Raw genomic sequence first — 22,588 nt, 5'->3', positions numbered from 1 at the left:
TGGAAAGTTAATGTCCACTCTATCCATTTTAAAAGCAACAGGATCTAGGAACTACTGTTATCCAAACTGCAACCCTATACCCTGAACTAAATTCTAACAAATCGCTAAGTGTTTCACAAAACATAGCATTGCCCTTGTTTTTAAGAAGAGAAAAATCAAAGCCAAGATTAGCATCATCACTGCCTGAGCATTGCTTGGAAATGAATGACCAGTGTAGGGTTTGCATTCAACATTTCCATTTCCGGTCTATTTAACCAGTGACTTCTTCTGAAAGCTCGGATGACACAAAGCAGCAATGAACTCCAGGGTCATTGTCTGTTTTAAAGTAAATGTATCACTAGGCTACTTATTCCTTTTTAGAGAATTTAACCACGCTTATAGGGAATCAGTGTGCTGTGGTGCTCAGGTGGGAAAATGTAGCCATTTGGTGATTCCAATGACACTCAAATGGTCATCTCTCAAGCCCGATCATTTTCTTCTGGCCAGTCCATTAAGTGGATTTAATCTCCTATTATTTGAATCCATAGAGAACACTGTAACTGTTGAAAGCATGGCAGTGGGGTTTATTATACAGACTTTCACACGGCAAAGTATATATCATATATCGGATTGGCTTGAGGCTGTCTGCAAAGATGGTCCTATATCCAAGGCGACGAAGCAGATAGAGGGAGAAAAATGAGAAAAGGATACTGTGCTAATGTTTATGTGTAGGGACTCTAATCCCTGCCTCTCGAACCACGCATACACTTGTGAGACAAAGCCTACGTACAGTACCATTCCAGTATTGACTGATAGAGTTGCCAGATTTCACAAATAAAAATACAGGATGCCTAAATTAACTTGAATTCAAATAAATTTTAATACATATGCCCCAAATATTACATTCGATATAAGTATACTGGAAATATTGTTTATTTGAAATTTAAATTTAATTGAATGTCATATATTTTACAGGGCAACACTATTTTTAGCTATTTTTAATTTTTAATATTTTTTATTTTTCAATTACAGTTGACATACATTATATTCGTTTCAGGTGATTAGACATTTATATAATTTACGAAGTGAATAGCTTAATAAGTCCAGCACCCATCTGACATGACACACAGACATCACAGTATCATTGATTATATTCCTTGTGCTGCACTCCACATCCCCGTGATTGTCTTTAAAACTGGGAATTTGCACATCTGAATCCCTTCTCCTTTTTCACCCATCCCCCCAAACCCCTCCCATCCAGCAACCATCAATGTGTTCTCTGTATCTATGAGTTTGTTTCTGTTTTGTTTGTTCGTTTATTTTGTTCTTTAGATCCCACATATAAGTGAAGTCATATGGTATTTGCTTTTCTCCGTCTGACTTATTTCACTCAGCATGATACCCTCTAGGTTATATGGCGACACTATTTACTGAGCACCTCGTATTTGCCATGCAGAGGGTTTTGCTTTAAGGATATAAAGTAAAGGTCCCCAAAGGGTTTATACACTAGTAAAAGGGATGATAGATAAACAATTAACGGCAAGTTAAAAGTGATCCATCCTGTAATAAGAGAACAATATAAGATGGTAGTGGGGTGGAGGAAGTGGAAGTAGTGCTGTGGAACAATCAGCAAAAGTGATATGAAGGTGTCTGGAATGGAATTTGAATGTAGTAAAGGATATTAGAGATTATGAGCTTCATTTCCCTTTATATACTTAGAATGGAGCCTTATTGCTTTGGGTTTGTGCATGTATTATTTTCCCCTGTTTAAAATATTATTTATATATATTCCCACAGCCAATAGTTAGTAATATGGAGCAAAAACAAAACAACAGAGTTCTTCTGCACCAAGATTCTTAAGATTCTCCAAGCTCCAAACAGATTCTCCAAACAGAAATTTGTTTTGGAAGTTTTAATAAAAGGACAATAACATATATAATTTTTATTGTCCTCTAGAGTAACTCAAGGCAAAAAATGCAGGTGCATTCTACATTATGGGACATAAAAACCAAAGGCACAGCACTATGCATGCATACATACATGTAAACAAACACAAAATGAATATCCAGGTATGTTACTTAACATAGGCATATGTCTCTTCTTTATGGGGGAATTGAAAGCTGGGAGCTGTGCTACCTTATGCAAAATCTGTCTCCAGGTCTAATATGGTACATTGTTAATCATTTACAGTAGTCATCATTCTACCAGTGTTCTTATTCAAAAAGAGGGAAACAGACATTTAAATGAAATTATTCTCTCTTTTTAAAAGTTTTACACCTCCCACCCCCAAAAGTGGGCAAGTCAGCAATGAGTTAAAAGCAAGGGGGGGACTTAGCCCCAGCTCCCCCTTCAGGCCCTGGTATGATGCAGGAAGCTGAGACAGGGCTGTCAAAGAACAGAGAAATTATCTGGCTAGGCAGACACAAGAAAATAAATTTAGCCCTGACAATACACGTTGATTAAGTACTTGAATGACAATGGAACATGACAAAGACAAATGCAGGCTACCACCACCAGAGTCGTTAATATATCAGAAACAATAATTTTTATAAATCTTTCAACTTCCCAGTTGGTGGCATTTGCATTTCTTTGCCTACACTTTTTTCTTGGAGAGTTGACATAAAGTCAGCTGCGCTTTCAGTTTTCAATCAGGAAGTTAAAAAAAGTCTATATTCCTGATCTTTGATTAGCCACTGAAAATAAGTTTTAAACAGAGATGGATGGCCTGGTGTGCTCCGTTTTAGAGGACAATGACAGGGCATCACCGACATGCTCCTAGAGGAGAGAAGGTGAGCTTCCTCACTCAACCATGGAGAAATAATGTATGTGTGAATGGGAGGAAATGAGAGAAAATGAAGGAAAACCAGTCTCTGCAAAGACTTTCCTCTTTCTCATCTTAGTAGCTAAAGTTATTTACTACTCAAACTCGAAGGAATCTTGAAAGCATCTGGTCCAACCCACTCAATTTTACAGGCGAGGACACCGAGAATCAGAAACAAAGGTAGAGCTACTTAGTGGTTGACTTGGGGTCAGAATCTGGGCCTCAGCTCCCCATATTTCATGCCCTTCCCATTACATCTTGAAAGAGTGGTGTAGGAGATGTCAAGATGCTATCTCCACTCAGCCAAGTCACTTGCTTTCTATCTTTAAACCCTATTCGGTTTAACTCAGGTATCCCGTTCTCTTTCTGATCTACTTCTCCCCTAGTCACTATTGCATCACACCCAACTCCCACGGCTGTGTTGTACAGAGGATTTACACAAAGTCCAATTTACCAATTCTGGCCCATGAGCAGTTAGCGCTGCACATGCGCCTCCATGCGGCTGCACTGCAGTTTGATCGCACATAAGAAAATATCACCAGAAGTGCCAGTTACTATGTCCAAATGTGTACATGGGTCCCAGGGCGGCATGAAATGACAACGCCCATCCTCTTCTTTGCCTTCCTCAACCTTATCTTTATCTCAATAACTAAAGGAGTGTTGTATGTGGAATTTCATGGTCAATACTTATTTTCTACTATTTCACATTCCTACTGCAGTCATTTCAACTTTTGTAGCTCCCTCATATACACTAAAGAGTCACAGGGTGCTAAAACCACTTCTTTCTTGTAGACTGTACATATAAGGAACCGAGAAGATAATCTTGGAATCCACATGCTTTTCAGAAACTAAAAATATACAATTCACGAAGGAGAGGAAAATCATGTCCAGCTATGCCTAGGCCTCAGTACACCCTATCAGAATCACACATATTTTCAGGGAAGTATAAAAAAACAACCAGTAGAGAGAAAACAAAAAAGAACATGATTATGCCCCTTCGAAAAATTCAAACCCTTGGTAAAATGCTAAAAACAAATTTTTTTAAAACTTGAAATTAATTTTTCTATTCTAAAGAGAATTTTAAGAATAAACAACTTGAATTTTTGATATATGGGTTCAATAAATTCATTTTTCTCTCAGGAATAACCAAAGTCCATTATTTATAGAATCACATTAGAACACAGGAAATAAGGGGGAAAGATTGAGAGAGCGAGAGAGAAAAAGAGAATGACTTAGGGGACGGGAGGGAAAGGAGAGAGGAAGGGAAGGACAGGGAGTGAGGGAAGGAGAAATAGTGGGAGAAATCGGGAAAGAGAGAAACAGGAAAGCCTAGTGCTTTGTGTACCCTAATATTCATACATCTTTCATTTGTTTCTAAGTTTCTTCGACAGCCTAAGTGGTATAGGGAGCCTCCTTATATAAATATACTTAGATACAAACAAATTAAAATAATGCCAGCAAAAACTTTAAATGACCACTAGACACTCTCTTCCTTGGTGTATTTTGAAGAATTTCAGTCACTGTATTTGATTTGCCACATCCAACATACTCAGCTGAAGATCAAGGAGATCAACTAATTTTGCAGGTGATAATGGTTTTAGCTCTATCTCACCATGCAAGTGACTATTCTACTCTAGTAATCTTGAAATTCTATGTCAACAATGATTTAAGGCCCAAGTTACCTTTTCCTCCACAGAAGGCACTTCAAGAATCATAAGAGAAACTGAGTCTTCTATAGACAACATCTTATTAACACTCAAGACTAATTTTTAAGTCCTGCAAACCCTATCTGGTGCAGAATTGTAAAAGAGACTTCTAAAGGGCCAGATTTGCTGATCCAGCATGGCTCCCAGCATTCTCTGGAGCATAGGCACACATCAAAGCCCACAGCCCAGTCCCTCATCTGATTCTCAGTATGAGAGAAACGCATTTGATACTTTCGTCCTCATTTAGACTCTTTCCTTAATTCTCTTCATCATACCTGACATCATCACTTCTTGGGTAGGTTTTATTCATGCAAAATGCCTGAAGGAGAGGTCTGAGCTTCAAATAGGACTCTGAGGCTTGGCTCTGAGCAAGGTGGGCACTTAGCAGTTTCTAAGCAGCAGGTAACCAGGGACCTGGGAACCACGTGATCATCCCGTTAGAGGGAGCAATGACTCATTGGTAGGCCATCTGCATGGGAGATGAGCTACAGCAGAAGGCTCCCTGACTGAGAGCCAGTGGGAGGTGGCATTTGCCAAAGGAACAGGCTAACAGCTGCCTGCCCCATTAAGACAAAGTCTCATGAGATCTTCCTACCCTGACAAGGAGAAACTGCAAACACAAAAATATGCCAAAAGAGTCATCTTCTAATTAGAACACCTAGATAGCAAACAAAATATCCATGTACAAACTGAATACATAGGAATGATGAACACAGCAAATGGTTTTAAAGGATACTTAAAATCATGCACTCAAATCAGGAAGAAGACGCAAATGGATCTGCCTTTTGATCCTTGGTGGCTCAGGAAATTTGGTAGAGATATCCTCCAACTTCATGAACTATTGTTGATGAACAATTTTACAAGTCCTAAAACAGAACATTGGACCAACTTAAAGGAATCTTTGACCCTGGTTATATTCCTTCAGCATAGAGATTTTATAAGTATTGAGAAACAGTAAAACAAATAGAAGCAGAATGTTTTAAAGCCAGTAAAACCTTAAGTGTGAATTATCTGTGGATCAGGGTTTTTTTACCTTTTGGCCAAGAGCCAAGAACCCAGACTGAGACTATCACAAGGAAGCACCATTTATAATAATTGAAAAGATCTTTGCCTTTTAAAAGTTTCAAAATCTACCGGATTTCAAACATCTCGGCCATCCTTCAGGGGCTAGTTAAGTGAAACCTAGCCCACCCACTGCTTAGTCTCCAAGCCTATGGCATACCCAGGTCCCCACTTCCTGTCTTTCCAAGCTCCCATGGGCTTTAGCTCCATCCCTAAGAAATCCCAGCGGGGGCCCCAAAACTCTGCTCACTCTTATACAGCTCATGTCTACCCTCCCCACCTTGTCACGAACAGCCCTCTACCAGACCTCTCTGTCATATTCTGTGGGACTATTGCTCCCAGGATACAAATTTTTCTGATGCCCTAATGCTTTCTGCAAATATGAAGACAAACTTCACTCTCAGTTCACAGTCTCAGACCTTAAATGGGCTATCAATGCCTCCAAGAAATCCTTCCTGTTCTCCAAAACTATTCAACTTCTTTCTCTACTCAGCTCCCATATAACCCTCCCTACCCTCACTCAGAAGTCTCAAAATGCACTGAGAAAAGTAAAGCCATCACATCTATTAAACTACCTGCTTTTCATTAAAAAACAAATTTATTAAAACTAGTGATGTGGAAAGGCGGCATTTAAAAAAATCATTTAAAATTTAAAAATCTTTTTCAATTACAGTCAACACACAGGATTTTTAGTTTCAGGTGTACAACATAGTGACTAGACATTTATACAACTTACAAAGTGATCATCCTGATAAGCCTAGCACCTGACTGACAGCATACATAGTTATTACAACATTATTGACTATATTCCCTATTAAAAATAAAACTTCTTATTTTGAGACAAGTGCAGATTCACATGCAAATCATACAGAGAGATCTCAGGTATCCTTTACCCAGTTTCTCTCAGTGGTAACATCTTGCAAAACTATAGTACATTATCTCAACCAGGGTAATAACAGAGATACGGTAAGTAATAGAACCATTTCATCCTCACAGAATCCCTCGTGTTGTCTATTTATAATCACCCCTACTTCCCTCCCACCTCCCCCTCCTTAAATCCTGGCAACCACTAATTAGTTCTCTACTTCTATAATTCTGTCATTCCAAGAATGTTATTTACAAATAGAATTATATAGTATGTAATTTCCTGAGATCGGCTTTTATCCACTCAGCATAATTTTATGCAGATTCACGTGCATCAATAGTTCATTCCTTTTTATTGCCGAGTACTATTCCCTGGTATAGATGTATCCAAACTGCCTGCTTTTGCATTCATTTTCTCCTCCTTCCTCCTGTTTCAATGAAGCGTCCCTCCTCCTATAAGACGCCAACCCTTTTACATGTGCTCTGGTCTCCTTACCTGGTTCCACCACAGCACTTCACTTCTTTACCTATCACCTCTTTCTTCGGGGCCATCAACACCTTACAAACATGCCTGCGAGGCTCCCGCACTAAGACCGCTTCCTCTGACCCCTGTGCCCTTCCAGCTCACACCCTATTTCTCTAGTCCCTTTTGCAGCACAACCTCTCAAAAGAGCTATCTACACTCTTACCTATGAACACAATAGCTACCTCCAGTTCCTTAATTACCATTTGTTTTTAACCCGCTCTGCTCTAGCTTCCATTCACACAGCACTACTCTCCCCAAGGTTACCAGTGACCATACTGTTGAATCCAGGGACAGGTTCTTGTTCCTATTTCACTCTCAGATGGAGCCAATCTTTTCCTTCTCAAAATACGATTCTCTCCACTTCTGATTACACAGTCCTATGTGATGTATCTATTTAATATATCTCATAGGCAGTTCAAATTTAACATACTGAAAACTGAATTAATCACATCCTATTTCTTTATTAAAACCTATTTCTCTCTCGGCTGATTTAGTAAATACCATGTTGCCCCTGCCTCTCGTATAGTTGGATTCAGAGGCAACAGCCCGGCAGGGACCACACTAGTGTCCCCGCACCAGCACCAGCCCTGCCCTGGTCTGTAACCGCGTGAGAGATCTTGCCAAAATAATGTGAATGGAAATGAGGTGTGTCTCTTCCAGGCTGGGGCTTTTAAGAAGTTGAAAAGATTTTTCCTCTCTCTTTCCACTTCTGCCAGCTGGAAACAGAGGATCTCAAGGCCATAAAGAAAAGCAAAACCAAAATATGGAAGGAGTGTGGTCCCTCATGCACCATGAAGAAGAGAGCTGTCTGCTAAACCCAAAATATTTACATGAGCAAGAAATAAACTACTGCGTGTTAAGCCATCGACATTTTTTTGGTTTGCTTGTTAAAACAACAACAGGCCATTTTTACACAGGCATTATTTTGATGCTATTACAAAAGTGAAGAAATCTAGAGAACATGGGAGATATTTAGGTGAAATATCTACTAAATATAAGGCTACCCGTAAAATAGTCACGTTTTATATAAATTTGCTTTAATCTGAACTCTTTCAGACTTGTGCACTAAGCTATGGAGGCTTTTAGGGTGAGAAATCTGGTAAGCTCTGCAGGGCACTCAAATGCTAGGTCTTCCAGGTTAATTTTAAAGGAAAGAACGTATTCTGAGATTATGTTGTTTTTCCGTTCCCTATTGAATTAAAATTCACCTCTAATTCCTTAATTCCTTAAAAGAAGGCATTTGATAATGCCTTCTTTTAAATTTTCAGCTGTTATTCCAAACTGATTTTCTTAGTCCAATTTCTTAGTCCAAAAAATTTCTCAATTTTTCCCCTAAGATAGAATACCAGGATTCTAGTTTATACTGTCTACAAAGTTGATCTCTTATTATTGTGTGCAAGCTATACACACATCCATAGAGTCCTCTTAGTTTTACATTCCAAACAGCACAAACATGTTTTAAAAAACACAACTCTCTTCATGAGGAAAAGAAGCCTTCCTTTTCTGACTATTAGGGCTGTAACATACATACATCACAGCTGTGGAAAGCAAGGCTAGGATTCAGGGCATCATTTGCATATCAAGAAGCCAGGACTCAAGATCCTGAGGTTCTGCCCTTCATTCTGCAGCTTCCTTGCTGTGAACTGTCAGGCGCATTACCACATAGCCAAGCCCAGACTGTAAGGGTCTGTATAATGATTAGAATAATGCTCCCTTCCTCATCAGGGGGCTCCAAAGCTCAGTCAATGTTTACAGGATGCTTCTGGGTATCTATTTAGCAAGCTGCAGGCCGTGAAGCCAGAAAACACCTTCAGCCAACAACAAAAAAATATGTATATATAAGCAATGATGAGCATAGTAAACTCTGGGTCTGTCGTTTAAATGCCAGTCCTGAAAAAAAAGTACAGGTTACCTTTTCCTTTAATATTATAACCCTCAAGTGATTCAAAACTTTAGCTAAGGAAGAAAATGTTAAAAGTTCAACCTTGGGTATGTATGCAAGGTGGAATTATGGGCTTTTTTTCTTTATAGTGCTATGTATTTTTGAACTTATATACATTGAATGCATATTACTTAGCATTAAAAAACAGGTAAATGTAAATATTTTATTGTAAAAGATGAGAGAGAGAGAGAGAGAGAGTGACAGAGAGACAGAGAGAGAGTGCCTGTCTCTTATAGAGGGAGTATTTATTCCAATTCTTCACTCTTCTCTAGTAGCATTATGTATCTATATCCTTGACAAGGTGTCATGGTCAGTGGAGTATATGTCATCTACCCATTGACCCTGGGCTTCACTATGTGTCTTGCTTTGGCCAATAGAATGTTAGCGGATATGATGCCAGCAGAGGCTTGAAATACGCCTGTGTAGGTGGACATGCAATCTCATGCTCCTGTCTTTTAGCAGGAAAACATGATGCCTTGGGTAGCTGCTGGTCCAAGGAAGACAGACATGATGAATAGATCTGAACTCAAACTTCAACCTAGAACCAATCCCAGCAGAACCCAGGCTAAATCATTCAAAACCCAGCTGACCTGCAGCCATATGAGCAAGAAAGAAATTCTATTGTTGTCTGCCACTGACATTTTGTGGTTATACAGCATTATTGTCACCAACCGATACACTACTAAATACCACAAAAAAATCCGGGGCAAAAAATGTATCATGGATTGAATTGCTATGTGTAAAAAAGGCCATGGCATCCTTCACACACCCATTTATAAAGGGAACCCAGTCAACCAACATCCCAGTATGAGAAAGCTCTTTGACAGGTATTGTTGTTCTTTTGTTTATTAAATACATAATTATTTAATTACAGTTATTGTAAATCCTATGAAGCAAGAGATACTTTGAGACCATTCAATGATGGGATTTCATAATAAAAATAAACTGAGCCATTTTCAATGTTAAAACATATTCTTTTACAATACGATTTTAAATGTTTATGATTATTTTCCATTTTATGTGTATACCATAATATGTTTAACCAATATTCTTTTGCCAGTTATTTAGATGATATGCAACTTTTATTATTATAAATGATGCTGCTCTAAATATAACTAGGGTTAATTTTCTGCATATATTCATGACTGTTTTCCTTGTAATGAAATCTGAGAAAAGTATTGCTGGGTTAACAAATGCATAAATTTTAATGTGTGTGTGTTTTTTTTTAATGCGTATTAATTGCCTAGTTTTAATTTACTTTTGTAATTAAAGGACCAGGAGACCTACAGATTGAGTCAGCCCCAGATCCCAACTGAGCAAAACTTTCCCCACCTAGGATTCACTTCAATTAATCCTACTGGAATTTATTGAAAAACTAATGGGCGCTTCCTGTGCTAGAAACAGTGCAGTAGTTACAGGCATGGACTTCGGAGCCACAAGGCCTGGGTTCAAATCTTGGCTCTGCTGTTTTGAGTGTCATGATCTTGTGCAGTTTACTCATTCTGTGCCTCAGCGTTCTCATCTATAAAACAGGGAAAAGAGTGCCTCCCTCATAAGTACATAGAGATGTTATAAGGATTAAATCAGTCAATAATTTTGACTCAACAAAAACAGTGCCTGTCACATAGTAAGTTCTTAATGTTAGCTGTCATTCTTGTTAGAGATAAATAGATGAAAAGATCACAAATCTTCCTCTCAGAGAGTTAAGAGTTTAGTGAAACTTATTAAGGATAACTGGGTGGCAAAATTTTCAAACTGTAAACTAAGCCTTCACAATGGCTTTGTTTTAAAGAAAGTAGTAGAAAAGATCCTTGATTAAAACAGATAAGTAATAGGAAGGTCTTTCAGTTACAGAATATATCAAGGGCAAACTTTTGATGGCAAAATCAGTTTGACTTAATTTAAGTTAGCAACAAGATATATCCCAAGGAAAGATCATATGTGATTATTTAAAGTTGCCTAAAACTAGTGGAAACCATGTTTTTTAAAAATTAGAGATAATGCTTTCTTCTCCAACACCTGATAATCCAACACCTGACACTAGCAAAGTACCTGATACAAAGTAGAAACTCAATTGATAGGGTTCCATATTGATGTTCACAAGCCCAGCTTCTTTATCAACTGCAAATACCCCAAATTCAATTAGTCATGCACATAACACTAATGGCCACCCATCACTGGGCTAAGTGCTTTGCATATATTATTTCGTTAAATCCTCAGCTATCTAGAGGACCAATTAAGAATGCTTTTTTATATGCCAATAACCTTTCGAACAACTGTTTTTAAAAACAAGCTGATGTCCAAGAGATTTTTTAAGCACTTCCAAATAGTACTGAACATTTTTTTATTATTATCTCACCAAAGACTTAATTAGCTAAGATAAATGTATAGCAAGCTAAATTGTCTAAGTATAGAATTGCTAAAGCTGTTGAGATTATGAAATGAGAATCAAGTCGAGCTTTTTTTTTTAAAGCCAAAGACCAATTTTGTGTTTCAGGTTATATATCTGTATCGAGAGATATATACGTACATTGTTTTAAAGCTTTAAGTAAACTGCTTTAGCAAAAATTGGAGCAAATCATTCTTGCCCCTCTTATTGGTCAAAAGCAAGTAAGTAAATTTCCTAAGTGAAATTAACAAACACAGGGTGAGATTTTTAACTTTTCAGGTTTAATTTCTCAACTGTAAAATAAGGCTTAGCCCAAATAATCTTTAAGATCTCTCACTTAGAAAAGGAAATAGTCTATATTTCTAAAGGGACAACAAAGGAAAATGATCCAACAAGCATTAGAACATCAGCAAAACTAAGTGTGAACATTTGCCTTAAATTTAGTGAAGTGCAGCCATTTTTAATGAATTTCTTCCCCTTGGCCTGAGGTCAGATTCACCCTTCATCCCAGCAGTACACCAAGTGATGATGTGGCAGAGGCACTTCTGTTCCCAGAAATTTCATTTCCAAAAATTCAAAATCCATAATTCTCCAATAAAATGTGAATAACTCAACTTATTTTCCAGGCTGAGACTGTCATATATAGAGAAAATTTTATTTTGAGGTTTAAAAAACAATAAAGTTTCTACAGGAAATATTTAAAGGAAAAAACGATAAATGAAATAGAATTAAAGTTAAGTTTAATGACATGAAATTTTCATGATAAATTATTTATTTAAAAAAAACCCATGTTGCTTAATTAGGCTATCTTTCAAGTCAATAAAAGTAATTTGTGGGTTTTCTGGATTTGAAAATTTTTCAAATTAATTTTAACATGATTTTTAAAAATGGGTGAAAGATATGAACAGACATTTCATAAGACATATGAATGTCCAATAAGCACATGAAAAAATATTCAACATCATTTAGTCATCAAGAAAATAAAAATTAAAATCATAATGTGACATGACTATTCTATAATAGGTAGATTTTAAAATCTACCTATTATAATGGCTAAATTTAAAAAGACTGGCAATTCCACAGGTTAGCAAAGGTGTAGAACAATTAGATCACTCACTTGTTGTTGGTGGGGATGTAAAATGCCACAATTTAGAAAACGGTTTAGCAGATCCTTATAAAATTCAATATATACTACTGATACACACAACAACACGGATGAATCTTAAAAACATTATAATGAGCAAATAAAGCCAGATATAAAAGAGCCAGGTACAATAATGTACCGTGTGATTCCATAAATATAACATTCTTTAAGTAAATCTCATCCATAGTGACAAAAAGCAGACTGATAGTTGCCTGGGGCCAGAGATTTGAGGGTGGGGTAGGAAATGACTAGGAAGGGGCACAGGGAACATTTTATATCTTGATTTTCTTGGGAGTTAAGACTGCATATAAATTTGTCAAAACCCATCCACACATGTACTTAAAACGAGTACATTTTTGTATGTAAATTATACTTCAATAAAGTTTACTAATAAAATCCTCACTTTATCTGCTCTCTAGATTAGACTAGATTTTACCAAATGGTCTGCAGAAGGGCAGGCCCATTCTTAAACTGATTTTAACTTCACAGAGGCTCAGGCCCTCTAGTGTATAAACTCAGCCCCTTCTCTTACACACGTCACTCAAGACTCACCTGTCAGAGCCCCTCCCAGGCTCCCCCGCCGTAGCTGTCGTCCATCCTCACTCAACTGTCTTTTAAACTTCAATGACTTTCCAAGGCCAGAAGCCACATCTGGGTTGCTGCACTTCCGACATGGCATTGGTGGAGGGGATAATATGTGGTCAAGCTGCAGAGACAAGGACAGAGGTGTCACTCTCTGGAGACACAACCAGAATGCAAGACCAACCAGTCACACTTTCCTTCTTTTTCCTTCTCCAAACACCTCTTTCCCAACCCTGTTGTTAATTTGGCTAGTTCAGAAAATTTAGGATTTCGCCGTTGTGTCTTCCATCTGACAGAGAGTCTGGCTTGGTACAAAATCTCACTAACAGTGTTTTTCAAGATGTGGGTCACAACAGACTCGTGAGTCATGAAATCGAGTTTAGTATTTTTAATGCAATAGAATAGAAATTATCAGCGTCCAATGCAGGAAGGGGAAGTATAGCTTCATGAAGTTTTTGATTAAGTTATACATGTATATGTATGTGTCCTGAGTCACTATGCAAAATTTGTCTTTCTGTGGGCCATGACACTCACGGCCCCCTTCCGCCCCCCACAAATAAGAATACTGCTCTATAGTGAGTCAATAGATCACTTCTTTAGTTGTTCACAAAAGAAAATTCACAAGCTTTTGGTGCTCACAGATAGACACAGGGGAGGGAAATTTCTAAGCTCCGTAGCCCATAATGGAAATCAATACATCCCTATATCACTTTATAGCTTTTAAAAGAAAATCTGTCACAAGAATCAGAAAAACCAAAGTCACTTCAAGAGACAGTTTTCTATGAAAGAATCCCCTGTGTCACAACACTTACTTCAATATCTGTCCTGTTTTTATAAGAAAACCTTTCATACTTATATAAGGTCATATCTTCTAAAATGTTCACCTTCAGGTAAACCTATATGCATATGTATATATGTCTAGTTATTAAGAACAGAAATATTTATGTGCATAGATACATATCTAGATAATTATTAAGACATAAAAAGTACAAAGGATATTCATGTAAATTCGAATTGCCACAGAGAAGGGCCAACTTTATAGAAATTTAAGAACAGAAGAATTGGGTAGCACTGCTCAAGGCCACACATTTTTAAGGATGCTTCATTGAGTTATGTTTTGTTTTCATGGCAGAGAGATGGTCATCTGGTTATATTTGCTTAGCTATTACATGTCAACTTTCCCTTGAGCTCAACTGTATTCATCAGTAATGTGGAACAGCTGTATTTCAAGCACTTGTCAATAAGCACCATCTCAAACTCATTGCCCAGCAGTATTTTACTGTATTTCATTGCCACTTAGTATTTTACTGAGAGGTCTTCAAAAAAACTAGTAGTCCAGGATCAAGCCAGAACAGTAGGGCAAAGGGATTCCAGATCATACTTTTGGAAGATATTTGTTGAGGCTGCTGTTCCTTACATGAGTGTCCTACTTAAGAGGGCCTCCAAAGAGGGATTTCTATCTAATTTTAGACATTTCACCTTTAAACCCTATGGACAATAAATTATAGCAAGGGAACCCTGGAACATTGACTACTAGAAAATGCAGAACCCAGTCAGTGGTCCAAATGCAGTCACATCATTATACACTGTAAAGTTCCTTTTGCCTCCTTTTTGGTTCCATTTTATGTCCACACTCCAATTTTTTTTTTTGCCATTTTTTTTTTTTGAAAAATTTCAGATAAAAGTTTGCAACAACAGAAAAGTTGTAAGAATAGTGCAATGAACACTCATATTCCCTTTACCAACGGTGAATTTTTAACTTTCTGCCATACTGCTTTTGCTATCTCTTCTTCTCTTTTTCTGCCTCTGCCCCAAACACACAGAGCTTGTTGCAGACATTATGGATCTTTGCCCCTAAATACTTCAGCATGCCTCTTCTAAAAACAAGGATGTTCTCTTGAGTTCTCCTACCCTATATTCTATGTATTCTTATAAGGTGTCTCAAATCTTTTGTTATCAAGGTGAAGTGCAAATACTAGGAAAAATATAAAAGTATATCACGTAGACTTAATATTAAAAATTTGCTTTTACATTAAAAACTTGCAGCCACAAGGTGGCAATGTGTTCTAGACATTCAGCAAAATGTTCCATAATAGCTATTAGTCCTGTAAATGCACCAATCAAGTGAGTTAAGGTCCATTCTACATATTTTCTCTTGATTACCAGTAGCAGCTGCATAAAATACAAATATTTATTGTTTAAGGTTCATTGGTTCATCAACTTCTACTTATTTTTCACCTGAAGTTATAATGTTCAGCTTGCAGAATTACAATTAATTACTCTAGGGAAGATTGTTATATCACAAATTAACAGAGGGTGGAAAAATAAGCAGAGAAAAGAAGATAATTCCTAGCTAGGAATTATGTGCTTTCCTTACATATTTCCAACAAAGCCATAGAAAATATGAAACAAATGTAGAAGAAAGAGAAGGATATCAAGGAGAAAGTATTGGAAAATATAAAAAGAAAACCTATTTTCTCACATATATATAACCCTAAGCTATTAATAAGCCAGAGTTGTTCACCAGAATCACAATCCCAAGAGCAGAGCATTATTTTAAATCTGGGAAAACTGAGGAAGTGACTGTGAGGGGCTGCCAATGTTCCAAAAACAATGTAAGAAGGAAAAGCTACAAGCATAGTTCAGTGTTCCAGGATCCCATTTCTTTCTTCACATCGAATCACTCCCAGCAGGGCTTCCTCTAAATAGATCATTTTTCCAAATCTGCTATGTTGTCAGTGGCTCTATTTTTCTTTCTACAATTAGTTAAAGCTTCTCAGAATGGTTCACTGCAGCCCTGCAATTTATTTTTCATTTTTTTCTTGATTCAAACACTTATGATCCCTTTAAAAACATTTCATCACACCCTAGAGTTTATGGTAGACATCAAACATATCACTTTAGACACCACCCTTTAAATGATTTCACTTTAATCTTTTCCAACTTTTCCAAATTCCCAAAGTCTTTCTACTACAAGGAGCTCAACTAAAGACAGAGGTTGTCTTTAACCTTTCAAATATTCAAGGGCATCCAGGCCTGAGCTTGCCATTCTGGCTTCAAATACTTCTAATTTTGCTCACTAAGCAGACAGCAGACTCCTAGAGAGCCAGACCTGACTCCCTTGTCACCTACTTACCTAGCACACTGGTAGGCACAAAGTTTCCTGGATGGGAACACATTCACCAGATTTATGTCCTTACTTCATTCACCAATAGCACGTATTGATTTTTGGTAGACTAGATTTATTCGAAATTTTCTATGTTAGTTTCCTGTAGTTCTAAGAACCACAAAACCATTATTAAATTTAGATGTCAGACAGGTAGGAAACTAACAATACCACTTACTCGTGAGTGATATACAACTGTTCTTGCTAGCAGTTTATCACCGGAAACATATAAGCATCTTAGAGAGCAAAAGCTGTACAGCTACTACAAATCTGATGTAGATTCGAGGGAAAGTTTCCAAATTATCAGTCCTATAGAAATGCTAATCACCAGAATTCTACATCTACATTCTTTATATTTATCATCTCCACTAACTGTTTTCTGTTTTACAAATTACAGGCTGAGAGAAACAGAAGAATTCTCCATGATTACACTGTGGCTTCTGCCATCAGTGAAGGTGTATGAAAAGTAAAGGCATATTATTCACAAACTGGATCTTATTTTGTTCTGTGTCTCTGCCACAACCACTATCTCCAAACACAGACCATAGGTTTCTTCTTCTATGGCTATATTCCCTAGTAACACCATCTACCTCTTTCTAAAAAGGCATACTATAACTCTCAATGAATATTGAATCTGCAGCTTTCCTAACTGACAATTTTCTCCAATCCCATCCCCACTTTCATGCCCAAGCACTTGAGTTCTCTAATTTATAGTTCCTAAATAATAACAATGATCATATGAAAATAAAGAGGTTTTTCCCATTTCAGTTAATGGCGATTCCATTATTCTAGATACTCACAACACAAACTTTACAGTTTTTCTAAACTTCTCTTCCTACTCCATTTCCAATCGGCAGAGCCTCTAACTCAACCTTCAAGATATATCAAGAATCCAATCAGCTCACCATTTCTATTGCTACCACTCCTGTCCTTGCCATCCAGATCTCTCTTGCAGTAAGTAGCCTTCCGACAGGTCTCTCTGCCTCCATCCTAGTCTCAGCAGAACAGCCACTGACCCTTTTGAAACACAAGGCAGATAAATCCTCTGTTGGATTCTCCTATACCCAGAACAAAAGTCAAAATGTTGACAATGCTCTATAAGGCCCTACCACCTCTCTGATCCCTACTCTGACTACTCCATTCAATCTCTCTTGGTCTGCTGCCAAACCTCAGATGTCCCAGGCATCTTCCCACCCAGGACCTTTACACTGATCATTTCCTCTGCCTGGTACACAATCCAGATATTAGCTAGTGTGCTTCCTCCATCCTCAAGGTCTCTATTCCAATGTTACTCTTTCAGGGGGCCTTCTCTAAATGCCCCATGTAAAACAGCATGCCTACCACTTTATTCCCTTTTCTATTTTTCTTCATAGTATCTCTCACCACATGATGTGTTAGATCTTTTATATTTGTTTATTATCTTCCTTCCTTTATCAGAATGTAAGTTACACAAAATTATGTACTATTCTGTTTTCTCCAAGGCTCTATTTTGTCTTCTGCTCTACATGAAAGGCACCCTGTAAATATTTGTTGAAAGAACAAATGATTTGCAAATCTCTGATGTTTAGTTAAAAATATAACAACAGATTAAAAAAAAAAAAGAACACATGCAATAAAGGGTTTTAATTGTTAGAAAAATCAGAAACAAATTGTATTAAATGTTACTCAAGGTAAAAATGCTAAAGTGAAATCTACAGCATGTTGACAAAATTGAAGACTTTGTATAATAAAAGAGATCCTGGAGTGACGTTTTTTCAAAGAATCTTTTCCACATACAAACTAATATGCTAATTTTTTAACACAGCTACCCCTGAAGGTGATTCCTAAATAATGAATTATTCGACCTTTTAACTATGTCTTAACTAGCATATTCAATTGTGTCTATCAATTCAAGCCTTTTCCTACCCCCATTCCTCCTTTCTGTAATTCCTCACTTATTTCCAGGATGTGGTACTGGCATTTTAAAAGCCCATGCACAATGCATGTGCCCTAAGGCCAAAGTTCATTAGTTCAAAGGGATCACCACTGTCATTCGCATACATAATGGAGACTCACCAGTAAAGCCATTCTTCACTTCAAAAAAGAGAGCGAGAAAGAAATTGATTAGTAATATAGGGTTATAAAGACATTGTTCAGTTATTCTGTTTCTCGATTTTAAATATTCTAAGAAACCATAGATGTGAAAATATAGGAATAATTATAAAATGGCATAGACTATGCTTGTACTCTTAATTAACTGCTCTATCACTTCCATCCAAAAAGGATTCAGACAGGCAACTTGAAATAATTTTATTTCAAAATCGGGTTTTATTTACTTTTAAACTAAAGCCTATAAACAATATTTTAAAATTTGATAGAATAGAGCTCTATAGTTAAAACAGTCATTACTAGATTCTCACTAATTCCATGGTGGTTAGCAACACCAACACTTACTATTCTAATTAAGACATTTTACTATTTCTATGCCTGTTTCCTCATTCACAAAATGTTATTAATCATACTACCTATCTCTTGAGGTTGTTGTAATGATTAAAAGAATTCATATGTGTACAACTCTTAAAACAGTGCATAGAACGCAGTAAATACACAATAAATGTTAGCGGTGGTAGTTATTAACATTCCCATATAGCAAGTCGCCTCATTCACAAACATCTCTGCAAGTATACTTCATCATAAATGCCTTTCAAGGAAATTAAAATAATTATAATTTTACTGAGTTGTCTTTTTTCCTTTATGGCTCAAGTGAGAATGTGGTTAGAACTGTTTTAAAATCATTTCTGGCTGTAATTTTCATGCTATGCTCGGGAGCATGAACTCCTGGGGCTCAATCACCCATTGCTACCAGGTTTTCAGTGGGCATGAGGCAGAGGCAGAGGCAGAATCCCAGTGCCATACTTTGGGCAAGCCACTTACTTCCTCTCTGAGGTACAAACCTCATAGGTGGTGAAGATGCATAGGGCCGATGGATGTAAAGGGCTCAACATGGTGCTTGGCACATCTAAGCACTCAATAACTGATAACATTTGGTGATATCTGTCACCATAGCTCAACTCAAGTCTCCCCCTCTCTTAGCCTTAACTAACACTTAACGATCTCACCACCACTTCCTAGAGAATATGCAACCTTCCCACCCCACCATCTTGAAACCTCTCTTGACTCAGACACTGAGAGAGCTACAATACTGAACCACATTGGACTGGGGCCCATTTAATTGATTTTGCCAACATTCATTTTAGATCATGCCACCCAGAATGCATGCTTCCATTTAATGATACTACAAGAAATAGCCTTATAAATCCTGCCACTCTCTTCTATAAAGATATAAGGAAGGGCCTATATTAAACAGTATCCTCCTTATCAAGACTCATCTCTTTATAAAAATATTTATTAAGCGACTGTGTGCCAGATATTCCTCCAGGCACAGCAGTGGACAAAACAAATTCCTTGCTCACAAGAAGCTTCATTCTTGTTGGGGAGACAGAAACCTGGAGAAAATACTGTCAGTTCTTCAATCTAGAAATAGTTGTGCTTCTGTCAAGTTATGGTATGGTTTTACCTGGGAACTCCATGAACCACATAAATAATCATAGTTCTCTAATTCATCCACTAGAAATTACAGGGCAAAGCCTGCAGTCTGTCACTGGCATGTGTGGTATGTCCAGTCTCAAGACTTCATGGATCTAGTTGCTGCACTAACCTCTCTGGTTTCACCTTACCCTCTGCTATAAACTAAATGTTTGTATTCCCATCCTCAAATTCATATTTTGAACCCTACCCCTTAATGTTATGGTATTTGGAGGTAGGGCCTTTGGGAGGTAATTAGGTCATGAGGGTGGAAACTTTATAAAAGAGATGCCGGGGATCCCCTGGAGTGTTCTACTATTCACCATGTAAGACACAGCTAGAACACAGCCGTGCGTGAACCAGGAAGTAAGCCCTCACCAGATACCCAATTTTCCAGTGCCTTGATCTTAGATTCTGGGCCTCTAGAACTGTGAGAAATAAATTTGTTGTTTATAAGCCAACTGGTCTGTGGGAGTTTGTTACAGTAGCTCAAACTAAGATACTCTCCATATCAGTGGTTCTCACCTCATGGTAATTTTGCTACCCAGAGGACATCTGGCCATGTTTGAAACCATTTTGGTTGTCACATCTCAGCAGGGGATGCTACTGGTGTCCACTGGCTAGAGACCACAGATGCTACTAAACAATACACAATGCACAGGACAGCCCCCAACAACAACTATCTGTCATCGATGCCGCTTACTTTTCTTTTGTCTATCTCTCCTATTTTAAGTTATTCATCTTGCTGATTTATCTGTTATTGGAGGTCATCCTACAACCTTTTGAGGACAGAGGAAGAGCATAGATAGAATCTTAGCAAAAACGTTCATGTAAACAAGATTTGTTAAGCAAATAACTTCCTTAGCTGTTTATTGAAATTCACTTTCTCAGCGAATGTCCATGTTTTGAAAAATAATACATCAATAGAAAATATTTACACTAGGAGATGTACTAGATGCCCATATAATTTTCTATCTTTGGTTTTGTAATTAATTCTTTAAATTACAAACTTCAATTAGCAATATAATAAAGTGTTTCAGAAACATCCCGATATACATTATTAGATCAAGCTACAATGGCATTCACTTAAACAGAGCTGCATTGCTAGTTTCATTTAAGAGAATTGATTTTCTTTCTTCCCTTAAAGAGAAATATGTAAATTAGCACTTTGATAACACTATCTCACTCTTGTCTGTCAACCCAACTTCAAGAAAGTCAATTCCTTTACTTATGAACATCTCTACACACACACACACACACACACACACACACACACACACACACACACACACACACACACGTCCACCACCAGCAATATCATCACAGTCCCAAGGACAGAGCACCACACAGCAGGCATTTCATTGTTACTGTGATATTTACATTAAGCAACAGTCTATAGATGTAAAAAAATAATAATAAAGCTAATAGATCACAGTTTTTAAAACAATATATCACAGGTTTTAAAAACATAGAACTTTTCAAAGTTTAGTTTAAAAACAATGACACTCAGACCATCTCAAAGAATATATGGATTTGATTTTGCATATGGATCACCTGTTTTCCTGTCACTTTAATATTCTAGAGGTTTCCCTGACCTTTATTTAGGCATCTAATCTATGCCTGGAGTCATTTACTTATCTGAAGTCATTAAATTCCCCTGGTACCATCCTGTCCCCATTAGTGACATAAGTAAAGATTCTGACCATGTTTAACAAAGCGGAGGAGGATACTGCATTCCTCCCAGTCACTGTCCTTCCATTGAAAGTCAGAGGGGAAAACATGTCCTCTTGCCCCTCTGGGAGAGAGAGTAGACTCAGATCGGTAGCATGATTATTCCTATTTTACCAGTGAGAAAACAGAAAGCTTACGCCCTCCAAAGTCACCAGCTCCATTGGAGGTACAAAAGGACTCAAGCCCAAGATTCCTAACTCCAGAGCCCACGCTTCTTCTCCTGTTCCATACTGTCTCCGAGAGAGGGGTTCCCAGTGGCGAAGCACATAATTCCCAGAAAAGTTAACCTTAACTCCCTCTTCCTTCCCTGGTCTAGGAAGACTTCCCAGAGAAGACTGGATCTTAGATTCTGATATCAACCAATTTCTAAATAGTCTAGTTTGATCCTAATTGACAGACGACGCATGGGTTTCTAGGGTATCTACAGCTGAAATCCTTAAGTCAGAATTACACCACCACAAAACATTAGCAGTGGAAAGGACTTAAAAATCACCTGTAGTCCAATTTGCTGCTCTGTGTTAGAGTGAAGCCCAGACAAGTCATGTCAGCTGCCTATATTTACAAAGATAGATGATGCAAAATTGTAGGCCAGCACCCAAATTCCCAGACCTACACTCTACTTCTTACCATGCCTTGTTCTCTCACTCACTTTGCTTCCTGCACCCTCCCCCTACACACACACTCGTATCCATCACTCTACTGTAATCTACTCTATGACTTTTCTATGGGTTTTTATTCACACATGCTCTTTCAATTCAGAGATGTTTAAAAAAAAATAGCCAAATGTCTACTATGGACTAGACGTTGTGCTAAGGGCTGCAAATAGAGAACAGAATAAATACAGCCATCTTCCTCAGGGCACTTCTACCTGAGAGCAGGAGACAGACACAGAAACACAACCATAAAACAACCTGGCAAATGCAAGGATAGATAGAATTAGGTATGGGGACCACAATGGCTTTGAGCAGAGTTGTGGTCCAGCACCTAGCTAATTTCTTTTCCTTGTCATGTTGGCTGAACAATGCTGGTATTGCTTGAAATGTAGGAGGGGTTGACTTGCAATTACTCACCTAGATTATAGTACCCAGACGCTAGCCAGTTCAGAAAGGGAC

The 22,588-nt window shown here is 37.6% G+C and overlaps 1 protein-coding gene across 4 annotated transcripts in view; it reads right to left on the bottom strand.

Moving 5' to 3' along the window:
- The window catches only part of MAST4 (microtubule associated serine/threonine kinase family member 4), a 513,739-nt gene that overhangs the window by 355,170 nt on the left and 135,981 nt on the right, over nt 1-22,588 (bottom strand). For all 4 annotated transcript variants that reach the window (XM_039870096.1, XM_039870097.1, XM_039870098.1 and 1 more), the window contains exon 2: nt 12,986-13,139. In XM_039870096.1, coding sequence (XP_039726030.1) covers nt 12,986-13,139 — 154 coding nt within the window. The remainder of the gene's footprint in view (nt 1-12,985; nt 13,140-22,588) is intronic.

The sequence above is a fragment of the Pteropus medius genome, unplaced genomic scaffold, assembly GCF_902729225.1.
Source record: "Pteropus medius unplaced genomic scaffold, Ma_sr-lr_union100, whole genome shotgun sequence".
Lineage (NCBI taxonomy): Eukaryota > Metazoa > Chordata > Mammalia > Chiroptera > Pteropodidae > Pteropus > Pteropus medius.
This window is presented reverse-complemented; position numbering and strand designations above follow the sequence as displayed.